The sequence below is a fragment of the Mustela putorius genome, unplaced genomic scaffold (assembly GCF_011764305.1).
Source record: "Mustela putorius furo isolate JIRA1106 unplaced genomic scaffold, ASM1176430v1.1 tig00003863_pilon_pilon_pilon, whole genome shotgun sequence".
Lineage (NCBI taxonomy): Eukaryota > Metazoa > Chordata > Mammalia > Carnivora > Mustelidae > Mustela > Mustela putorius.
In genome coordinates this window covers 5777948-5802948 of record NW_025422015.1, presented here as the reverse complement: position 1 = coordinate 5802948, position 25001 = coordinate 5777948, and the positions used below count along the sequence as shown (strand labels likewise).

General features: G+C 38.6%; 1 protein-coding gene across 3 annotated transcripts in view; it reads right to left on the bottom strand.

The window, feature by feature from the left end:
- Positions 1 to 1010: 1010 nt before the first annotated feature.
- Positions 1011 to 25001, bottom strand: part of FILIP1 (filamin A interacting protein 1) — a 267880-nt gene continuing 243889 nt past the window's right edge. For 2 of the 3 annotated variants that reach the window (XM_045066239.1, XM_013056270.2), the window contains 2 exons: positions 21951 to 24756; positions 18691 to 19031 (listed from right to left, as the gene is read on the bottom strand). In XM_045066239.1, coding sequence (XP_044922174.1) covers positions 18825 to 19031; positions 21951 to 24756 — 3013 coding nt within the window. In that variant the 3' untranslated portion in view covers positions 18691 to 18824. Of the gene's footprint in view, positions 4804 to 18690; positions 19032 to 21950; positions 24757 to 25001 lie in introns of those variants that run through there. The other variant, XM_013056269.2, reaches the window with a different exon arrangement.

Here is a 25001-nt window from a genome sequence, read left to right as displayed (position 1 = left end):
TTGCCTTGGTTGGAGGCCTCAAAGTTTAGCAACTTTTATAGGTTCCTTGGGATAGCATCAACCACAAAATTTCAAAAGTAAATTTTAATGACATTCAAGGAAAAAAAAGGATGAAGAACACCAGTATGGTGCAAAGCCCCTAGTACCAACATGTGTGGAACCCAGGGAACTTGCTGCAGTTTCTCTGCACATGGAAATAGCCTGGTGCTCATTAAAAGTGACTCTAGCCCAGGCTCAAGGGAACAAATGCATTTGAGCAAATATAGAAAGGCTGAGACCTTTCTTCTCCTGGGAAGTCATGAAATAAACAATGACTTTTGGCCAGTGCTCTTAAACCATGTGCACCCAAGGGGCTCTGCTCCTCCATAAAAGATGCCTCAGAATAGCCTTGTGGGCCAGACCCCTAACATCTGCAACCCCCCTGTAGAAAGCATCTTTGTTTAGACACCGTGCTTGCTTGCTTTTTTGATATGCAGATACTTAAACAATAAACAGGAAAAAGCCATTCCTTTAGTCCCAAATAAGGCAAAGATAATTAGGGATTGGCTATAGACCACCTGATAAAAGGGGTCAGAGAATAGCCCCCTGTCACCCCCATCCCACTTGGCTGAAAGCATTACCCAACTGCCTCTCTAGAAGTGGGGCTGTGGCCTGTTGGTAAAACCTCAGGAGGATTTGTTCCACTCAATAACCTACCTTTAGATTGACAGCAGAACGCAGTAAAGGAATACCTGAATATTGACTGACAATGGATTTGGTGAAGATAGAGGGCTGAGGGAAACCCTATAACCAGTCCCAGCACTTGCTGTGTAGCAGTGTTCATCTTACTAAAGAATCAGACTATGCTGCAACTCAGAGGAAAAGTATCCCCCATTTCAGCAGACCTGCTGTACCATTTCTGCTTATTCACAGTAAAAAAAAAAAACCAAAAACCTGTATTTTTAAGATTGTATGAAAGGCAGAAGTGAAAACTAGTTTAAGACAAAGAATTTTGAATAAAAAGGTGAAGATTGCATACTCATTTTAAATGATTTTAATTTTATGAATATTGTGTTCCAACTTGAAGAATATTGCACAATGTTTGTATATCACAATTGTTATTTTTCTCACTATAGCGAGATTTTGATAAACATGGTTGACTTTGGAAATAACACAAAGAGAATGTCTTAATTGGCTAAATAATTTCAATAACCTGTGAAGAACTGAAAGCAAGGTATTACGTTCATACAAAATACAAGTAGATACCCATAAATTCACTTGGCTGTAGTGAAAAATAATAAACTTCTCATGTACTTAATAAAACTTAAAGGAGACAAAATTGAGAATGCTGTGAAAAATACAATGTAACTCCAAAATTTTTCAATGCACACTTTTGCTTTTGAAAATCCTTTCAACTGCAAGACTTTTAAGAGTACCTCTATCACACTGTAAGCCTCTTATTTTGGAGAAGCTGACATCTAATGTTTTTTAAACAAAATGTAAATAGATACAATCTGCACTGTTAAAAATAACAAAATCTATGAATGTTAAGGTAAAATTACCCAGATAACATAAATGAGAAAATAACACCCCAAAATAAATGCATTATAAAATGGCACCAATAAATATTCAGACTTACTAATCTACAGCATTTTGCATTTTCCCCATGTAACAAACACAGTTGTTAATATGTAGTTACGGAGTAGATGTTGAAAATTTAAGACAATAAAATATTAGTGTTCACTAAGCAAAAAGTTAGTTCCATTAAATTCTCCCCAATATTTATGAATATACCACAATAACTTTTATTGTTTTTCCTCTTTGCCTTCTAATTAATATTTTTAGCAGGGGGATAGCACAGGAGTCCAAAGGGGGATATATGTGTTACTCTTTTTTCTTAACTTCCCTTTTGCATTTTTGTTATTTTTAGAACTGTTGCTCATCAAATTCATGAATATGTCCAACTTTTGCTAAGTTTTTTCTTCATTTCCAGGAAATTCAACCACAACATAAAGAGAAAGGACATAAACATATTGCATTGTTTGATCCAACATTTACTCTTGCTCTGCCACTGATTTTTACAACTTGTGAATTATTTCAGTAGTGCCGGTGTCTTTTTCTAATGCTTAAGCTAGATATTCCATCATGAAATTTTTTGTTTGGTTTTTCTAAGAGACAATCAATTTTTCACATTTTGTGAACATTCTAGGCATCTAACATCTGGAAAATGTATCCACTATCTTCATCAAACCTTGAAATTTTATGAAATCCTTGAAAGACATCTCTGCAGAAGGTACCTCAAAAAATACTCTCTTATCAAAAAGAAAGGGGTAAATAATGGATTGGTTCAATTGTTGTACCTTAAACTGGAATCATTTCAGAAAATAGAATTATTCCATTCAAAACTGATTCCCTTTCAGAGTGATGATTGGAGATTTTACTTATAATAAGAGGTACAGAAATTATGTGAGTCTAGGATGGTACCAGGATTGCACATGGAGGCAGTTTCTTTAATTGGATGTAGATACTGGGATAGGACTATTTATGATCTTGTTTATTCATTGGGTAAGGATACAGCTACCTGGTATTTTCACTTTTCTGTCCATTTTTAACATTCTTTTCTTTCAAAACAATGTTTTATTCTTTATTAATTTTACTCCTCTGTCGCTCGGATTCCATTTGAGTTTAAACAGAGGACTTAATCCCAGCATGAAGAGAAAAAAGCCCAGCATCCATCTAAGTGCCTCAGATTGCACCACCATCCTTACTCTACGTTGCAAGTACCAAATTCCATTATAAATTCAAGAGAAATAAAAACTTCAGATCCACATAGACATAAATCACTTATAATACCTTAAAATCAAGAAGTAAAGTCTTATCCTCTAGCCTTTTCACTATTCATGTAATGAAATTCCCACAAGTTGAGAAAAAGCTATTCGCTTCAAATGCTTATTTGTGATATATCAGAATATTTTGCCATCAGAAGTATAAACGTTGGCAAATAGGGAACTTAACTGTGTGTCAAAAAAAGATAACGATACAAGATAAAAACCCTTTTCTACTTGAAAATGTCGTTACAGTTCAGAAACATTTTCAGAAAACAAAACTCATAGCAACAACTTTTTAAATCTTCACACATACACACTCTAGTTTTCTTAATCATTAATCAAAAGCCCTGAAGGATATGTGATACATTGGCTATCATTCAAGCTAGGACAAGCCTACTGTAGCATTTCTTTTACTTACAAAAATGAAACTAATTTGCCATAAAATATAGTTATTTAATTTATAATATTTACCAAATATGACTGCTAATTCTATAAAGTATAACTTACAACCTTCCAAAGTTACATAGGGGAGGGTATCCAATTAATTTTTCTATTCCAGAGACTCGGTGTGGACTTGCCTCTATGGGTTTGTAACCTGGATACAAGCTGTCAACTGGAGAAATGGGCCAACACTGTTACTTGCATGGTTTTCAGTTATCCGTGGGACAGAAGCATTTTCTTTAATCTCGGTAAAGTTCCATCATATATGATTTCTGCATTCAGAAACTGACACATCAACTCTTCATTTATCTTTAAAGTTATCTTTATAAAGACCTTATTGAAAACATGTTCACAATAGCAAAGTCTTTTTTTAAAAAACCTGTATTATTAGGGTTTCAAGTAGACTTCAGATGCACATTTTCATATAAGCTTAAATTCAACAGCAGCTCTGACATTGAGATTTGAGTAATGCATATTGTGCTTTTATCTTTAAAGAATATATTCTGTAACCTGCATGCTATTATGAAAATCTATCCAAATCCTGTCTATCAAGGAAAAAAAAAATGTTATCTATCATGGGATTTCTCTTACCATTTTTTTTTTTAAAGATGCAGATATTACCTAGGTCAGTTTTATTTTTTGGGCTTTTATTTGAGCAGATTGTAAGAAATATCTTGATATCACAGTCCTTATTATAAGTCCTGTACATATAAGCAAATAATGCACACAAAAATGTAATTGAACTCTCAGTCAAGCTATTCCCATAAACCTTACTAGTTAAACTTATATATCTCCTTTTATAATTTGTTCCATACGGAATTCAATTTATCCAGGGGTTTTGGCACAGAACAATAGATAGGCTTTACATATTTAAAACTGGTTTTACATATTTAAAATTAAACTCTTCAATTAATGCTATTTATTACTGTTGAACCATGATCAGAACCACAGTATTGTACAAGCAATAATAATACCTCTTCTAGAATCTCTTGCTTCTGTTTTATCTCTTGAATTTACCCTGGGAAATATGTAGAGTGTTGTGCTTTCTTTTCCTTCAGAAATAAAATGGTGATGAAGGAGAGTAATGATAGGTTCCCGTTTTGAATGCACCAGTACCGATAGTTGGAAGAACTGACCTCTACAGATATATGTGCCATAGACTACGAAAAAGGAAACACTTTAGGAAAAAAATCACATTACAAAGTGTATTATAAAAATAAATTACATAGCATGTGCCCATGGACCTGAAAGCTTTGCAAAAGGAAGAGAAATTTATTTTGACACAAAAATTGAATTGCTCTTGCCACCTAGTTTTATATTATCAGCAATGCCATTTTCAGCTTTTAACATTATTATATCCTCAAAAAAAAAAATCACTGGAAGTAGAAAATTATTGCCAGTAGTGATCAGTAGCATGGAGGACCTTAGTGATGATGGAGGGCTGTAGAAATACTACTCATTGAACAAGGTTTCAGAGGAAGTACACACACCCAGTATGTGCTTGGTTTACCATTTCATCTGGAGTTCATACGTAACTGGTGAATGACGATGCTTTCTATAAAGAAAAGAAAGATACAGCATTTTCAATTAAACTGAAAAGTCAGTAGTTTATGTGAGGATCAACACCACATCATTTCAATAAAAGACTGTAGATGTTAAACAACAAAACAAACAAAAACAGGTACATGAGCCCAATAGCTTCCCCTGCAGTTCTTGACTGTTCTTGGGTAATTTCTTTATATTGGCATATGTGTTTTATCTCCAAAATTCTTAAAGTCTTTTAGGCACTATGTTTAATATTCTAATAATATTAGGTGGATTTTACCCAAGGAAATAACTGAACACGAAGACATTAGTTACTACATATAAGCCCTATACTGGGAAATCAAAATATTTTCTAGAAGTAACTCTATTCTTCCAGACACACTCTTTTTAATCTGAGCAATATTCACATGTTTTTAATTTCTTTTTTTATGTTTGTGGATTTGAGTTTTAATAAGGAAATATTCATTAGTCTTTAGAAGACACTAAACATGATTTATATTTGTCTTGAGCTGCTGCTTCTTGCAAAATTATGTATACGCCTTTTAAAAAAGATTTTATTAATTATTTGAGGTAGAGTAAGAGAGAGAGCACAAACAGGATGGAGGGACAGAGGAGGGGGGAGATGCAGGTTCCATGCTGAGCAGGGAGCCCAAGGTGGGACTGGATACCAGAACCCTGTGATCATGACCTGAGCCCAAGGCAGACGCTTAACTGACTGAGCCACCCCGGTGCCCCTTATGTATATGCTTTTAAATCTAAATTCATTATTATAAAAGTAAAAAAAAAAAAAAAAGAAAGAAAGGAAGGAAGGATGGAAGAAAGGAAGGAAATAAATTGAGATAGTACCAGCTATGTTGTTATGGGTGTGTGATATTTGTATTTATTTGATTGATTTTGCTGTTACCCTACCCTTTATGCTTTCATGAAAATATATCATTTTTTTTCATTCTTTCAATCAAGGACTACTTGCTGAGGCTCTCCTACATGCCCATCACTGTGCTAGGCATGGAAATACATAAGTGCTCAAAATGAGAAAGAGTCCTACCATTGTTGAAATTATAAAGAATAGAGCAAAGAAATAACTAAGCTTCAAATAGTTTCTTTACCTGAAAAATGTATTACCTCCCTGACAATATGTGGCAGTGTTGTAAGTGTAGAAGCTAATGTCAGGGTTTATCAATAATGTGAGGAAATTTCTGCCTATTATTTTCACTTTAATTTCAAGTAATTAATATTACATTTTATCTTTACTTAAGTAGTTAACATCTAGATAAACGTTGATTAAAGCATATTCTGTCACAGACCTATAGATTTGTGCTAATTATGTACAGTGGATGATCATTTGTCAAAGTTTTCTTAATTTGGTTTTATTAACTTTACTTCAATTCATACTGACCAGTAGGTGGCGATATTTCCATTCCTTCTCTTGACATTTTGATTTGGATTTGGGATAAAACAGCAAAGCAAAGTAAAATGAAATACATGAAGGTTTTATATACTTAACAAAACTTAGCTATGAAGACTTTGTAATGCTTCTAAGACATACATATGATTTTTTTTAATTTAAATTTTTTATTTTTTTAATTAAAATATAATGTATCATTAGCCCCAGGAGTACAGGTCTGTGAATCGCCAGGTTTACACACTTTACAGCACTCACCATAGCACATACCTTCCCCAATATCCATAACCCCACCACCCTCTCCCTACCCCCCTACCCCCGGCAACAAACATGATTTTTGACAATAATACAAACCCTTAAAGATCGTCTCATTTTTCTCATTGGAAAATTGTTAAAGCTCTTAAATTTTTTCAATGCCTGAAAATATATCAAAATCTTCAGGCAAAAACTAAAGACACAAGTTAAAATATTTTTTAGTTAAAAATCAGGATCTAAGATTCAAATGCCGTTTCCCACTCAACACTTTCTTTTTAAAATTTCATTAATAGGGGCACCTGGGTGGCTCAGTGGATTAAGCCTCTGCCATCAGCTCAGGTCATAATCTCAGGGTCCTGGGGTCAAGCCCCACATCGGGGCTCTCTGCTCAGCAGGGAGCCCACTTCCTCCTCTCTCTTTCTCTCTGCCTGCCTCTCTGCCTACTTGTGATCTCTGTCAAATAAATAAAATCTTAAAAAAATTTTTTTTTCATTAATAGTTTTCAAAGAATCAAAAGACATGGATCTCAAGTCTTCCTAATAGAATTCAAGTATCTTCCCCATTTTCCTCCCTTAAGAAAGCATAGAGAACTAAAATTTAAAAGAATAAATTCCTGGGGTGCCTGGGTGCCTGGGTTAATTGTCTGACTCCGGATCTCAGAGTTGTGTTGGCTACTGGAAAAAAAAAAAAAAAGTGAAATCCAGAATTGTTCTTACCCTAGATGTAATTCAGAATGGGCATGCATTTGTTTCCTCACCACAAAGTGAGGGTTGATCATGTCTGAAGTCCCTTGCAATGCTAACATTTTGTGTTACTACTCTCAACTTGAGTGTGCAAATCTCTCAATTCCTAGAGTTGCCTTAATCTGAACATGTTTGCAATCTTCATAATCATGATAGCTTTTCAGAATTAGAATTTTCGGAATTCAGAATTTTCAGTATTTGGGGCCATACATAGAAGAAACAGTATCTTGTGAACTATTCATTTTATTATTATTATTATATTTAAATTAGCAAATTTGGAATCCTACATGATACATATATACATATATGTGTGTATATATAAATGCTATTAATCAGATTGCATTATCTGATTATAATAAAGGTTTATTAATTTGAGAGAGAGAACACAAGCTGGCCGAGGGGCAGAGGGAGAGGTACAGATTCTGAGCCCAGAGACCGACTGAGGGCTGGATTCCAGGACCCTGAGATCATGACCTGAGTTGAAGTCAGAGGCTTAACCCACCGAGCCACCCACATGCCCCTAATCAGATTGCATTGTTAAGAAGATTGTCTGAAAAATACTTGTCAATGTTAACAGCTTATTTTATTCTACTTTAATAATAAAAGAGGGTATTTCAGGGGTGCCTAGGTGGCTCAGTTGGTTTAGCGTCTGCCGTCAGCTCCTGTCATGATATCAGGGTCCTCGGATAGAGCCCTGCATCAGGCGGGAAGTCTGCTTCTCCCTCCCTCTCTCCCTTTGTGCACTCACTCTCTCTCTCTCTCAAATAAATAAATCTTAAAAAAAAAAAAAAGAGGGTTTCATATTTATATACATAAACTTTATTTAAAGGAATACAATTAAACCTAAGTTATTTTGTTTTATATACATGGAGACATAGTTCATATCATTTCCAGAGACAGAAAAGATCTATATGATAGAAGATCTACTTTAATTGAAACTTACTAAACATATTTATTAAATCTATGCTTGTTTATTATCTGTTTTCCCCAAATCTGAAAACTGAGTCAGAAAAGAATCTCCCTTCCAATACACAAAATTATGAGAGATAAAAAATGTTGCTGCAAGTTATTAGATTTTGAGGTAACTCATTACACAGCAAAACTATCTGATGCATACAGAGTCCTTGGTTGCTGGCAAATAAAATAAAATAAAATAAAATGCTTCAGGGATTATGACCTTAGTTAAGTTTTTGTTTTTTGTTTTTTTGGGTTTTTTTAAGGGTAGAGTTTCCAAGTTTCTCCCTGGCATTTTTTTTTTAATGGTTTAATACAATAAAAGAATGTTATAAATTTTACTGAAGTTCCAAAGTCAGTGAGCAAATCTTACTCCTTCTCTTACTCAGTCTTCATTTCATCTCAGAGTAAGACCCAAATATAGGTCATATGGGTCCCCTAAAGTAACCTGAGTAAAATCAGGTGTAATTCTGCATAAAACTTTTCTCTTTTTACAATTACTATTTTTCTGATATTAGTAATTTGTAGCATATATAACAGGCAGGTTGAGAACAAAGCCCATTTTTATTTCCACCTCTATCAACAAACTCAAAATAGCAAAGCACTTAAGTTTAGGACCCTCTATCTGCAAACATTTAAGAGCATCATTTCTTTTTTCCTAATTGGAAGAAGGAAGAAAACTCTAAATCTTAATCAGCATACACACACAGGGACATTGGATTTTTTATGTATTTTTGACATTAACAGTTTAACAAAAATACGTACACTTTCCTCTATATGTTCCTCTCAAAATGTTATCTCGATATTTTCTCCTGAAGAAACTTTGGGTAACACATTAATCATTTGGGATTATGACATTATTGTGAAATGATGTTTCACAATAATATGAATCCATTTTATTTATTTATTTTTAAAGATTTTATTTATTTATTTGACAGAGATCACAAGTAGGCAGAGAGGCAGGCAGAGAGAGGAAGGGAAGCAGGCTCCCTGCTGAGCAGAGAACCCGATGCGGGGCTCGATCCCAGGACCCTGGGACCATGACCTGAGCCGAAAGCAGAGGCTTTAACCCACTGAGCCACCCAGGTGCCCCTGAATTCATTCTTTTAGTACACCAGCTATTAGATAATGGTCCACAGAAAGGAAATTTATCATCTTATCAGTTCCTAATTATACTTGACTTCTGACCTTACTCTTTCATCCTCCTTGGGTGGTAACCCAAAACTACTGGCCAGCCAGATGACTTGAGATCCAGTGTTGTATATGCAGGCTGGGATTTGGGGAGAAATTTGGGGGAGACTCTCAAGTGCTAGAGTGTGGCAACATGGCAACAAATATCAAGTCTGATTCCTCTCGGGAGGGCTCCTTGGCTATGGAGTAGGAAAGATGTACTCCCTGGAAAGTCAGTGCCTTCCTCCCAAGCAATACATATGTTTATATGTTTATATGCCAAACTCTCTGCAAGGGGACACTTGAGCTCTGAATTGTAAAAATCTATTCTAGTAAATGAGACAAGACCGCTTTAATAGCCTTTAGGTTCACACACCAGAGACTAAGAGAGTCGAAGATCAATTTATAGTAGGATTTTGCCTCTGCAAAGGAGGACTGCTTCATCCACAGGAAACTGCATGCCAAATTACCACAGAAAACATTTCCTCTTGGATTTTACATCAGTTTGGCTGGCTTATGACCTGCTTCCCATGGTCCGTGGCTCCCTACTCCCCATGGGCTCTGCCTGAGAGGCAATGAACAGGCTTAGTGCTGTACTGTTTTTCCTCTCCACTAGCTACTAAACCCCTGCTTTACTATATTACCCACAGAGTGATTTATTCACCTGTAAAAATGTCCTAGACCTTTTAGAAAGAAGTAGGAATGCCTAGGTATTGTGTACTTTTAAGGTTCTCATTTGAATAAACTGCTTCGGTATTCAGTCCTGTTATTATCACATTCAGAAATTAATCAGAGTCCTGATAAAACATCTGTTTTAAATAGGAAGTCCAATAAACTTCCTCTGTTGACTTGGACTTGTATTCCCTCTTTTGGATTCAGCTCAGCTAATTAAAAATACTTCCGCTAATCAGTTCTGTCATTTGCTTCAGGAAACTTTTGAACCAGATGATATACACTCTCTTGGGGTTTCTCAACCTTCTAATAGTTTATTTGCTTCCTTCCAAAACATTTCCCACTCCATCATCTGCCCAGATCATCCCCTTACTTCTCACTTTGCAGGAATTGCCAATAATCAGTTCTGACTGGGAACTACTTTTTTAGGCAAGCTAATCCTTATCTCTCAAATAGTTTACTGTTTCCAGATACAATCAAATTGGAACCAATTATCCCACATATGACATTAACTATAAATAGGAATTCAACGGTGGAAAAATAGTTAAGTATTTGAGTCAAGAATGCTTGGGATCTATTCTTTGGACACAGATGCTAAGTGCCGAGGGTTGATCTCAGTCTATGGCTGGCCACAGAATCACAGGGAAAGTAACATTGTATGTGAAAGTTGGGAAGGGCCTGGCCTGATGCTTTTTAGATAAGGACAACAATATTCAGCAAAGTGCTGTTATGAACACTTTGACACATATAGTTTCCATGTAGATATCATAATATCTCAAAATCCTTTGGCAGTATTATTCTGGCCCAGTGTGTGTGGGTATTTTAGTCTATATATGAATACATCCTTCGCTCACCTGAGGTTGTTTTGTCACATGAAATAATGAATCATATACAGAAAACCTGGCATCATCATTAGTAAGATGGTTAGACATCTCTAAGCCTTGGGGTTCTCCTGTTTTGTTCTTGGTCTTTTGTTTTCATCTTTAATAGTAGAGATAATTATCTTCTTGACCTCTAAAGTCTGGTTCAGCTGTAACCAGCCTTTGATTTTGCAATTCTGGCCATCATGCATCACAACATTATCACATGTAGAGAGGAAAAAATTACATTTACCAGATAAGCTATTATTTACTAGTCTTAGGGAAAGTGTTACGGTAGAATGTTTTAGGTTGCTTGCTTAGTAGTGAAGCCTATCATCTGACTATAAGGAGGAATGCCAGAATCATAAAAGGTTACAACTAAATGCTAAACCATAAGCCAAAGTAAGGCAATTTGCCAAAGTTTTCACACCTTACTCTGGTCTCCTGGTTTTCAGTTCTAGCTTATGTAGAACTAGGTCATTGTTCAGCAATCTACTTTCTCTGGATAGTCACCTTACTATTGATCTTAAATCTGAATCCTGCTTTTTGGCGGTGTGGTTTGTTTTTTTGTTGTTGTTGCTATTTATTTATTTATTTATTTGACAGAGAGAGAGAGAAAGAGAGATGGCAAGAGAGGGAACACAAGCAGGGGAAGTGAGAGAGGGAGAAACAGACTCTCCCGCTGAGCAGGGAGCCCGATGAGGGGCTAGATCCAAGGACCGTGTGATCATGACCCGAGCCAAAGGCAGATGCCTAATGACTGAGCCACCCAGGTGCCCCTATTGTTTGGTTTTTTTTAAAACAAGAGCATCTCCTGACCTATTTTTTTTTAAAAAGACTGTATTTATTTGAGAGAGAGAGTGTGTGAGTGGGTGGGGTGCTGCAGAGACAAAGAATCTCAAGCTAACTCTGCACTGAGCATGAAGTTCGATTCAGGGCTCAATCTCTGAGATCCTTGAGATCTTGACTTGAGCCAAAATCAGGAGTCAGACATTTAGCCAACTGAGCCACCCAGAGGCCCCCTGACCTATTTTAGAAGTTTCTTCAAGACAAATGACTCTCTCCAGAAGTGTCTTTCAGGTTCCTCTGGGAGAATTAGAGAGGGTGAGGAAAGAGCTATTCAGAATTCATTCAGGTATGTTTGTATGTCACAGAAAGCTCTCAGTTCCCCTTAGCTTTCCACATGTGCCATGACATGTGACATTTCCTCAGTTCAGGATCCCTGGCTATTCTGCACATATTATGGACCAATAGTACATTTGATGGGAAAGATGAAACTTACACTATCCAGAATGGCAATACATTAATTTCCTCTCATTTTACCATCTCTTTATTTCCATGTTCCCACACATGATTTGTCAGGACCCTCCACATCATCCTCACAGGTTTGAGTTGCAGACAAAGGGAGGAAGTGAGAAGTTAGAATATTTCTTTATTCTACAGCATGGAACCATCCTTCAGCTTCTGGTTTTCTTTCTCTACAGTGAGTGCCAAGTTTTTTACAGCAGCACACAAGCTTTAAACCCCAGGTTAGATTATGAAATAATGGCTTGTCTAGTAGAAGCAATGTTTTTAAAAGAAATTTTAAACAGAGACAAATACAACCACCAGAAGGAAAAGTAGGGAGAAGGGACAAAGCAAACAAGTCAAGGAAATGTGGCCTGGCCTGGTATGTAAGCCATTCAGTCCACATGGGGGTTAGGAGTCCAGGCAGGGAAAAGGGAAGGGGAGAGATGCTCAAAGAGCAGGGAGGGAGAGAGCTCAGTCACAGAGAGCCTCAATGGCCATATGGAGGAGTTGGTGCTATGTTCTGCAGGTAATGAGGAAACTTTGGAAGGTACTCAGATAGAGGAGTGACACAATCAACTTGAACTTTGGAAAACAAAATGAAAAACGAATCAGAGTTTTGAGGCTGAGATTATGAGACCAGTCAGGGTGCATATTGAACTAATCCAGATGAGAAGTAACTAAAACCTCAACTCAGTCAGTAGCAAGGGAAATGGAGATGTGGGTTCAGCGTTAAGGGGTTCGACTATGAGACTTGCTCAATGAGTTGACTTGACAGGTGAGGGAGGAGGAGAAGTCTAAAATGACTACCAAGCTTCTTTCCTGGGTGATTGGGTGGATCAGGATAACCCCTGCTGAGATACAGGGGGAAGAGGAGAGTTGGAGGAAGTGTTGAGAATTGGTTTTATACAAGTTAAGTTGGAGGTACACAGTACAAAGTTGGATATGCATTTGGAGATAGAAGGTTGGTAGCCATCAACATATGGGTGATAACTGAAGCCATAGGAGTGCATAAAATGACCAGAATGAGCAAGTAGTGTAGGTAAATGGTAGAGAAGAGGGGAACAGTGACCGTTAGGTTTTATGCATAAAATAAGGAGTCAACAAGGGAGACCAAGTAGAATGGTCAGAGAGGTCAAAGGAAAACCAAAAGAGATTAGATGTCATAGTCACCCTTACCAGAGACCCAAGGTTTATTATTCCAGGAAAAAAGCAAACAAAAAAAGAAAACAAAAAACAAAAAACCTGACCTAAACAGTTCTAGACCTAAACATACGAATGGACAGCATAGACTAAATGCAGGGGAATAAAAATATTTGTACATTTTATCATGATATTCTCCATCCCACTTCCTTTGATCTATTCCCAGAATACATGTAGTCCACCTCAAGAAAGTTACCAAAGGATTTTTTTCGATAGAGACTACTGGGAGATGTATAGTTGACCCTTGATCAATGTAAGTTTGAGCTGTTCAGGTCCATTTATATGCAGATTGTTTTCAATAAATGCAGTACAGTACTATAAATGTATTTTATCTTCCTTGTGATTTTCTTAATATTTTCTTGTCTCTAGCTTACTTTACTGTAAGAATGCAATATATAATACTTGTAACATATGAAGTATGTGTTAATTGACTGCTTATGCAATTGGTAAGGCTTCCAGTCAACTATAGGCTGTTACTAGTTAAGTTTTGGGGAAGTCAAAAGTTACACTTCACTGGGGATCAGCACCATAAACTCCCGTGTTATCCAAGGGTCAAATGTACTTCAGGAGATAGATTGATATACAGACAGACAGGCATGTAAGCAAAAGAAGTAGAAGAGGAAACCTGGGAAACAGAGGCTTCAACTTAGGCAAAAGAACAATAGGACAAGAGCCTTACCTGGCCTAGAGCATTACCAGTCCAGACTAAGTAGGGAAGCAGAGGGCTAACGTAGGAAACTAAGGGACTAAACCAAGAAAGCCTCCAGGTAAAAATATGAAGTGTTTGGAAAAATTACTGATAAGTGTTTGGCAGATCTCTTAGAGCATTTGGAAAAAAAAAAATAAAGATACATACATAGAAAACCAAGCAGATGAAAAATTAACATAATTATCCTATTGAAGGGTGAAAAATGTAAGAGGAAGGGAACACATAGTAAACTATTTGGCTCAGCAGGAACAATATTTTTTTAAGATTTTATTTTTAAGTAATCTCTGTGGCCTCAAACACACAATCCTAAGATTAAGATTCGTGAGCTCCAGGGCACCTGAATGGTTCAGTGGGTTAAAGCCTCTGCCTTTGGCTCAGGTCATGATCCCAGTGTCCTGGGATCAAACCCCATACTGGACTCTCTGCTCAGCAGGGAGCCCGCCTCCCCCCCCCCCCCCCCCGCCTCTCTGCCTGTTTCTCTGCCTGCTTGTGGTCTCTGTCCATCAAATAAATAAATAAAATCTTTAAAGGAAAAAAAAATAAGAGTTGTGAGCTCCACCAACTGAGCCATCCAGGCACCCCAACAGGGAACAATATTTAAATTTCTTCACAGGAAACAATATTTAAATTTCTTCAACCGTCAAGACAAAATGGAAAGGAGTACCTGGGTGTCTCAGTTGGTTAAGTGTCTGCCTTTGGCTTAGGTCATAACCTTAGGGTACTGGGATTGAGCCCCACGGATAGAGCCCCAGGTCAGACTTCCTGCTCTGCTTCTCTCTCTCCCTCAGTCCCTCCCCTCTCCCTCTCTCTCTGTCTCAAATAAATAAATAAAATCTTTAAAAAATAAACAAAAACCATAATGATAGACAAATAAAGATCGAAAAATAATTGAAAGATAAGAAAAAAAATTTTTTTGGAAATATGTAGACAAATACCAGAAGAAAGAGTTAAGGGTTAGGAATGATTTTCTCCAGGGAGTCAGACTGAGGGAAAAGAGGGGTGAGATCAGAAACAGCTGTTTTCATTTTCTTTTAGTGCTGGCTGATAGTTTAACTCCATATATGAATGACTTTAATAACAATTTTAAAAGTAAGTTTAAGAATAAATGGAAATGTGGAAGTAGAGGCAAAAAAGGTCGAGTGTTCTGTCCTTGGCTTATCCGGGCAGCACCTATTATAGAGGACTGCACAGCTAATCGAGGAACTGTGCTCAAATGGAAGAATCCAAAGCATATTTATATCCTGTGCGCAAGTAGCAGATAAAAGGGAGAAATTGAAACAGCTGAGGATAAGGACATAACTAATCATGAGACCCTGGAGGAGGTGGTCGGAGGGAAACACTGAACTTCATCTGGGTTGAGGAAATTTTGGGATTGTATGTTCCTGTTTGCTGGGAAGCTCCCTCTGTGCCCATCTGGTCTCTTCTTCCTTTCTCTGCCCTCCAGCCTCCCACGTAAATGCATTCTTCTTATCTAATATCCCTGGGGCTTTTCTGATCAGCAAAGTCTCGTGCTTTCCTCAGTGTTCCAAATCTACGAGGGAATGAGAAATTCAAATCTTTGTACATCTCATATTCTTGGACGTGTTTTCACTTCCCTGAAGCTACACTCTTCCCACACTACACATCAAAGCCATTCCTTCCCTTCCTTCTTGAAGATGTTCGAGTAAGACATCTAATAAGGCCTACCCTTAATGAATACACTAACATCTCTAGAGTCTAGTAGCCACCCATTCACTTGCCCACTGAAAACATAGTAAGAATGCCAGTAGAAACTGAAGGACTCTGTGTAAGCAAGTGACCCATACAGGAAGGTCATTTTCAAGAAATGATAAACACCCTTAGGGTGTTGTCCCACACAGGAACATTTCTTATACCACGCATGCTAAATGGCCTCCCTCACAGTGTGCTGAAGTAGTCAACCCATGAAAATTATTCTCTGGAGGAGAAGCCCAGGTCCTCCTCTGTAGCTGGGCAGATTGTGCCCTGCAAATCCCCAAGGGGAGCCATTCCATTGAAATCTGTGGAAATGGCACTTCCTCCCCTGTCTCAGGTAGGACCTGAGCAGCAGCTGTCCACCACAGCCTTGGTGAGCCCTTTTACTACACGACTGTGTCCCAGGACAGGGAGAAGACTCTAACCTTTTAATCTCATTCTCTCTTATAAAAGCACAGCAAGCTGCATTTTGAAAACATCTTGACAAATAGAAGCTGGAATTAGAATGCAGTTAATCTTCCACTTCCTGGGTCGCCTGGGTGGCTCAGTGAGTTAAAACCTCTGCCTTCGGCTCAGGTCATGGTCCCAAGGTCCTGGGATCAAGCCCCACATCGGGCTCTCTGCTCCACAGGGAGCCTGCTTCCCCCCCCTCTCTCTGCCTGCCTCTCTGCCTACTTGTGATCTCTGTCAGATAAAGAAATAAAATTTTAAAAATAAAAATTAAAAAATCTTCCACTTCCTATCCCCAGTGGATTTCATTTCTAATATGTGGCTTAAAACAAAGCTATCCAATAAACGTAGAGTTGGTTCTAAAATTACAAAGAAAAACTGCCATGGCCGCTCTTTACCATTTCTGGAAAGTGACTATGTGTTGTTCTGTCAAGTTTTCTTAGCAGCTGTACTTTGTAGGTGGCTCTCTTCCAGCTTCCAGATGCATAAACATCCTGCACACGCACTGCTCAGCCCCTCCGAGCACTCTCCCTGCAGACGGTGTGGACTTCCAGGCAGAAACGACATAAGCATGGTGTGAGCAGGGAACAGCCAAAGACCGCAGCAGTGACAAGAATCATGATAAAAGGCGCTGGAGAACGACAGGTGGACTCAGAAGGAAGAGAGAGGCTTGTTCTTTTGACACTGTTTGTTCACATACAGTGAGTTACACCCCAGCAACACTAAATACTCTCAATGCCAAGGAGGTGTGTGAAAAACAGGGAATGTCCTTGTTTTTCCAAGGGATGGATGAGTATTTTACAAAATGGGAAAATTTCCTTTAAAAAAGAGACAAGTCAGTATTGGAAATGGAAAGACTCTTGTTTAAACTTGTTCAAAATCACATTTTATAAAATCTTTTTTTCCCAGTCTCTCTCCTTCTACCTTGAAATCCAATTATTATAGCACGTCTCCTAGGGTTAGTCAACATCTCCTAATACATATGCTGAGAACTGATGAGCTGTAGGCAATAGAGACCTGATGGAAAAGAATATGAATTCTGCGAGGCATCCACTGCTACCATATACAACGGAAGTCGAAATTCTACAAGAGATAGGAAATCCGGTATGGAAACAACTCAAGGAAGAGCCTCTTTATCATGAAGCTTGATGATTTGATGATAAAAAGCTGAGTCATACATCTTTGGAAAAAAAAAATACAACTATCTTTCCCCACATATCAAAGGCAGGGCCTATCCAAATAGTCTTAGAACCCTCACAATTCAGAAGTGGAAAAACAACAACCTGCAACTTTGTAGTTATTGAATTTTTATAAATTTACTCAGTTGGCTTAAAAATTTTGACAAGGGTGCTGCCTACTTGAGATCTCAGATGCTAAGTTGTGGGTTATTAGCCTTGAGCTCATTTGTGGTTATTTGACCAGGAAGCACAATGTCTACTTTAATAACATGGTTAATCTCACAAAGACACCTGGCATTTTGCATTCACAGTTTCATGCTTATTAAAACATGCTTGATTTTAATGAAAATGATACAAATATAAGTAAAATGGACAGGAATAATAATTCAATTCACCACACCGTACCATACCACACCACACCACGGCACACCACACACACACACACACACACACTCATGAACTCATTCTATATTTGCAAGTAAAGTCCACGCTCAACTGAGGAAAATATTTGAATTCAATTAAGTTATGAATGTTGTCATTTTTTTTTCTTGGCTTTAATATATCACAATTACTTTCTTCTATTTTCTATCCATTACAACCTAACCTCTATTGAGGCTGTAATGGATAGAAGGATCATTTGGCAGCTCTATTCAAACAGCTCCACAATTTAAATCAATTGCACACTTGAATAGAGCATGAGTTTGACATTAATGGTTCTAAAATTATTGTCTATAAAATTCTGGGAGTGTTTTGGAGATGGCCAAAACCTCTATAATACACACAGACACACACAAATAAGTAAAACTCTGTTTTTAGGATTCCATATTTCATTTCCATTTTATTTCACATTCACATTTTTTCCTGAAAGCATCCCAGAGGCTTTTGTTTTTGCTAAACTGTAAAGGTCCAGGCCCTGTGATAGCTAGGAGATGTTTTTTCCAGCACATGAAGCAAATTCAGGATTTAATGGAGGCAAATGGCAACTGTTAAACTATTTCCTATTTCATAATAGAATTTCTGAAAAATCAATTATTGTGGAACAAGGCCTATTAAATTTGATTTACAATTAGGAAATATGGGATCCGGCTTTGGAGAGGATGAGATCCAGCCCCCATATCTTACTGACATAAAGAGACCGAGGCTCAGGCAGTTTAACTGATGGGTCCACTTTCTAGAAGCAAAAATGGGACTAGAAGTCAGCCCCGCCTCAGGCCCAGCATCCTCAACGAAGCAGTAGTTCTGCTAGTTAGTTCTGTTCTCTAGCATCAGAACACATGTACAAAATAGGAAAGACACATGGCTATTAGTGGATTATTTTATAAACAAGATATTTAAAACTGCAGTTAGTACATGTAAAGAGTTGGCACAAGCAGACGAAGGTCCGCGATCACGGCAGCGGTAGCGTCTGCACAACATACCCCCTCAGCCACTGCCCTCAGCCCTTCCCCCCTCCAAGAGAGGTAGCGCTGCCGGCTGCAGATTTCTTCAGCTCTATTTTCATAGACTGAGTCTCAGCTCGAGGCTCGAATTTGGTCAGATTTCCTGCTCCTGGAGCTGCCACTACTGGCTTTCCTGCTTTCATACCTTTTGACATAGGAATGCGGGTGGGTGTAGGTCGCTGGGATGACCCGTCTTGTCCTGACTGTAAGAGAGAAAATATAGAGACACAAGGGAGATGTCAGTGAGTTTCCGCCTGGATTTGCCATCAGTCTGATCATCATCAGTGGACAGAAAGCCCATGGAGGGCACCTCTCTAGATAACATTGTTAAAACTTGGGAGTCAGGATCTCATCCACTCTGATTGCCTCCTCTTACCTGTCCTGAAACATCTGAGCCAGTGGATTCCCCTTCTCTTCTCCAGCCCCTGACCTACTTCCTCTACCCTTCCGGAAGTGACCTTAACTCCTATTTCACAGAGAAAACACAACCACCTGGCATCAACTCAGGCAACTTTACTCCCACTGTCCCGTACATTATCTCTACTTTCTTTAGAGGAAGCAGCTCTCCTTTCGTCTCTTAATGATGCCAGACTCTTCTCATTTTTCCTGTCACTGCTGGCCATACCCTTCTTCTTGAAGTTCTCCTAAAACTCTCTGGCTGCGACACATTCTTACTGGAGTCTCACCCATTCGCCTCCCATCTCTGATGACTCCTATTCAATCTCTTGTTGGCTCCTTGTTCTAGCTTGCCTTTCTTCTAAAAGTGGGTGTCACCATGCTCCCTTCTCAGCTCTCTTTTCGTTTTCCACATTCACCCTGAGAATGGCCTCAGTTGTCACCCCATGTGTTGTTGAGTCCCAGGACCTTGAGCCTTCAATGACCTTCTGGAATACACATGTGTATTTCCAACTACTTGCCAGACATCCCCACTGTCTCTCAGGCATCTCAAATACAAATGCCCCCGACATGACTTATCCTCTCCCCAAACAGTAGTCCCTCTACGATTCTCATCCTATCTACCCATACAGCCAGGCCCAAACCCCAGAGCCACTGTCTAGATGCAGGTTGTCATGAACTCTTTGATCCTATCTTCAATACATCTCTGTCCTCATTTTCACTACCACCGTTCAAGCCTACCCCGTCTCTAACCTAAAACATCGCAACAGTGTCCCCACCCTCAGCCTCTGTGCCCTCCAATTTATGTTTTAAACTCTTTCATTGACATAGGTTTCTAACACATTAATCAAGTCATAAATCTTTCATCAATGCCCTTTCAATCGTGTCCTTTGTCCATCCTATGAGATTAAAGGTCAATCTCATAAGCCATGCACCTCTCTTCAATATCTGACCCCAATCTGCTATATTTTCTGCTCTTGCATTTTGTCTCTGCGCCCAACAGCTGCAGCACTGTGGGAATGCTCACTATTCCCCAAATAAGGCAGGCCCCTTCACATTGCATACCTGTGCACAGACTGTTCTCTCTACATACTCCTTCTGCTTTCTTTCTCAAAAAAAAAAAAAAAAAAAATCTCTCCTGATCTATGAAAACTTCCTCCTCTGGGAAGCCTTCTCTGGGGGGTTCCTTTTTATACACCTCTATCATAGGACCACTGGAGGGTAGGTTCCAACTGGGTAGGTTTCAATCCTGCCTCTCCTGCTAAGGGCAATTCTACAGGTCCTTTTTGCAGTCAGCACCAAACCCGGTGCCCAGAGTGTAGCTAAACAATAAATGTTGAATGAATAAATGCACAAATGAATTCGCCTCACTATTCAATTTCTAAGAAACATGTCCTAAACTTTTTGTCATCCTTGACTTTATGGAATCTGATATATCTGAAGTAAGTGGCCATCCTTTAGACCTTATAAATCTTATTTGAAGTCTTGTTTGTATATGGGGTTTAATCAGTAGTGAAAAATGTTACTAAAGTAAGTAAAGCTATTTTGATCTGACCCAAAATGGGAATAAGATGTTTCAGCAGAAAATCTGCTCTAAGGTACAACTTATACCTCCACCATCTTTTTATAAAAATCATTAGAAATAACCACGCATACCAAATTATGCCTTTTGTTGCTTAAAAAGCAATATTATATTGAACCGTTTGAGAATTGTGAGCAATTCTGAATGCTATTCAGCACCTTTGGGCCAATAACGAAAAGATTTACTAGCAAAGAAATTCGTAACTCACACTTTGAAGTCTGTCTTAAATCTATGTTGGTACACAGAAAATTTAAGTAAATTATACTGTGGGTATGAGAAAATAAACCACAGTTTCTATACTTAAATAAGAAGCTTCCTGTCCTTAAGAGTGTCTAATACATGCTACAGAATTTATTCAGAGTCTAAGAATCATAATTTCTAGTCTACTGGTTTCAATTAAAATCTAAATAGTATACATTCTTTTATAATTTAATTTACCAATTTGTCCCAAGTAAATGAAGATAATCACTGGAGGTATCTTTAAAACTAGAATTTATTTTAAAGCTCTGGTTTTTATACTTTGGGCACACTTTGTAATCATTCATTTAGGCTTCCAGTTGGTTATTAAATAAATATTTATCCAGCACTTGCTCTCTACAAGATGCTATTAATAAAATGTAGCATTTAGACATATAAGCTCCCATATTTTATACTATTAAAATAGGTTTTAATATTAAAATACTTTAATGTTATTTTTGGAATAAAATATGGCTATGACCATTCACAACAAGATATTGAATATTTTAGGGTATAGAAATGTAAGCCAAGAGGCAGCTTTCATTCTTCCTGCATATTGACCATCTCTCTCAGTCTTCCTTTTTAAAATTATTTTAAATATAAAAATTAAACTTTAAGCCTGATTATTAGCATATGTTGACATTATGAAGAGGCCATCTTTGCAAGAATTTGGGGGGCCTCCATAATTTACATGAAAAAAAAATTTCACTCCAAATTAGTTCAATTTATTAAAATATTGGGCCACTTTTTTATTGTCATTTCTTTGGTGTAGCTTGTCCTCTAGGAAATATCTGCTAGTGGACTCAGAGCTAGCGGCATGTGCTTTTGTTTCATTTCGAGCCCTGGGTGATTCCCACTTCTCACTTCACCCTCCCTGGGCCTAAAATTTAGAGCGTCTTCTACTCACCACTGACTGGGTTCCTCGAGTAGATGAATTTGTGACCGGTGTTATGGTGATAGTGCTCGTCACCTTGCTCGCGCCAGGCCTTGATGAGAGATGGTTCCTAGGAGAGCGAAGGACAGTGCCAGTGGAAACCTCCTTTTCAGCTGTCACATTAACAGGTCGGACAGTAATAACTGGACTAGCTCCTTCAGCCGAAGTCCCAGGGGATCGTTTAAACTGAGAACCTAAATGAATGTGAATTTTATTGTCTTCCGTGGTTATGATATTGGCATTGGAGTTATATTTCCGTAGTGGAGTTGGAGCAGTCTGTTTTTCTGGGGTGACTTTGAGGACAGTCCTTCCCATGGGCATTTCCTGGGATTCTGGAGAGACTCCCATCTCAGCTGGTGCTGCCGATGTAGATACCGTCATTATCTGAATGGGGGATGTGGGCCTGTCTGCAAACATACCTCTTCCGCCTTCTGGGGTCTTCTCTCTAGAAAATGTAGTAATCGTGACTGGGGACATGGCTCGTTCTGTGCCAAGAGTAGCATCTCCACTTTTTGGTTTTTGAGCCATAACATTTGGTGACGGAATAATGGTTATCCTTGGTTTCTGATTCCCTAAGGTAGGAATGACCGTGGTACTAGAAAAAAATTCTTCAGATGTCGGGCTGGTTATTTCCAAAGTTGCCGTACTATTCTCATGGTCTGGTGTCACTCGAATATGCAGAGGCTGGCCTTGCTTTGGCGAAAGGACCAGCTCTCCTGGGTGCCCTGGACTAGCATTTGTTCGAGGCCCTTTCTCATGAGTGATTGGGGGCCCATTTTCCCTTTTTCTCATCCATGGAATCCAAGACTTTCTCATAGTGAGCTCATTTGCTGCTGGAGGATATCTGTCTAGAACAGAGGATCGTTCCATAGGTTTCTTCAATCCCACCTGTCGAAGGTTACTCATGATATGATTTTCTTCTTGGAAGGATTTCCGTATAAATACTGCTGGTGTTTCTTCCTCGGCTGCCTCACTGCTGACAGCATCTGTCTGCACTCCAGTCGATGTCACTGGAATATCCACCATTCTTCTTCCATTCATACTGGGTCTAAGAGCTCGGCTATACCGTTTAGAAAGCTCCAACTCTTTGGTCAGATTGAGGACCTCCTGCCCCATGTTTTTGTTCTTATTTTCTTCTTCCATAAACCTTTGTTGAAGGACAGAATAATCCACTTGCAATTGAGAAAGCTGATCTTCTTTGTTCATTAATTCATGAATCTTCTCTTTAAGAGCTTGGACTTCGGCTTTTAGGTCTCGACTTTTAGCTTCTTCTAACCGGAACCTGTGTCTCAGCTCTGCTTCCTGACTCACCACCTCACCTTTCTCGATTGCCTTATTCTTGGCGATCTGGTGCTTTATCTCCTCCAGTTGTTGAGAGAGGAAATTGGCCTTGTCCTGCTCAGTTCTAAATTTCTGCTCCAACTGATCGTACTCATCCTCTGTCTTCATTAAATCCCCCTCAACCACCTCCAGTTGTTGGAGGCGTTTCTTCAGTCTCTCAATTTCCAGTGTCAGTTCCTTTATCTTGTTATCTTCTGGGCAGGTGAGCTCAGACCCTTTCCAAGACCTTCCTCTTGTTATTTCTCTTTCCACTTCCTCTATCCCATCAAGTCTCTTCTTTAATAAGTCAACACTGCAGCTTAATTCAGAGGATTTTTCTTCTTCACTCTTCAGTTTACCTATTAACTCATCTCTTTCTTTCGTCAAATTGTATACCTTTTCCTCCATTTCAGATTTCAGTTTCAAAAGCTTCTTGCTTTCTTCAATTAGTTTCTCAGTTACATCCATAACCTTTCCTTGTTCCACCTTAAAATTTTTATTCAGTCCGTCTACTTTTCTCTCCTCTTGCTTTATTTTTTCCATCATATTTTTCCTTTCATCAACCAGCATCACAGTGAATGACTTCAACTTTGTAAGATCATCTTTGAGACTTAATTCAGCCTTTTCCAATCGACTTTCAGAACATTCCAGTTCTTTAACTCGACTCTTGACCACCTCCAGTTCATTCAACAGGTCTTTGGTTAAGTTCTTCTCTTTCTCCAGATTTACATGTAGCTGGCTGCACTCAGATTTACTCTTGCTAAATGCTTCCTCCAGCTTCTCCAGTTCAGACATTCTCTTCTGTAATTTCTCCACTTCCAGTTTGAGCTCCCGGCTATGGTGCTCCTCCTCCTGCAGCTTCTTTCGCAGTTCCCGGCACTGAGTTTCAGTTTTAGTGATCTCCTCGTCTTTACCCTCCATTTCGAGCACACGTTTTCGGAGATTTTCCACTTCTGCCATCAGGCTAGAATTGCCGCATTCCCCTTTGGCAATTTTATCTCTTAATTCCTGAAGTTCTTCCTCTGCCTTTTGGAGGTTTTTGTTGGTCTCTTCCAACTCCTCGATTCTCTGAGTTAAGCCGACCAGCTTGAGCCTAAGTTGCCTGTTGTGAGACTCTTGATTAGCCAACTTCGCATTCATCTCTTCATGCTCTTGGGAAAACCTCGAGGACTTGTGTTCAAAATCCACTTCTAACTTGAGCAGTTTCTGCCTGTCTTCTTTAGATTTGGAGGTGACGGCTTTGAGCTTTTCTTCTTCTTCCCTCAGTTTCTGAGTAAGATCCTGTACTTTCTGGCTCTGGAGGCCAAGTTGCTCAATATGCATTTGCCTTTCATCCACCAGCATGAGTGCAAAGGACTTGAGTTTCACAAGCTCATCTCTCAGTTTATTGAGCCGCTTAGCATTTTCCTTTTCTTTTCGGGCTTGGTAAGCCTTTTCTTGTTCAAGGAGCTTTTTCAGTCTAGGAAACAAAATATATTAAAACATTATATGTTATTATATATGTCATGTATTACATTTGTGTATATTTATTGTTATACATATTAAAAGTTTCACCAGCAAGTACGTTTGTCTTGGATAATAAATAAAAATGAAATGTCAGGGGCACCGGGGTGGCTCAGCTGTTGAGCGTCTGTCTTTGGCTCAGGTCATGATCCCTGGGTCCTGGGATCAAGTCCCACATCAGGCTCCCTGCTCAGCGGGGAG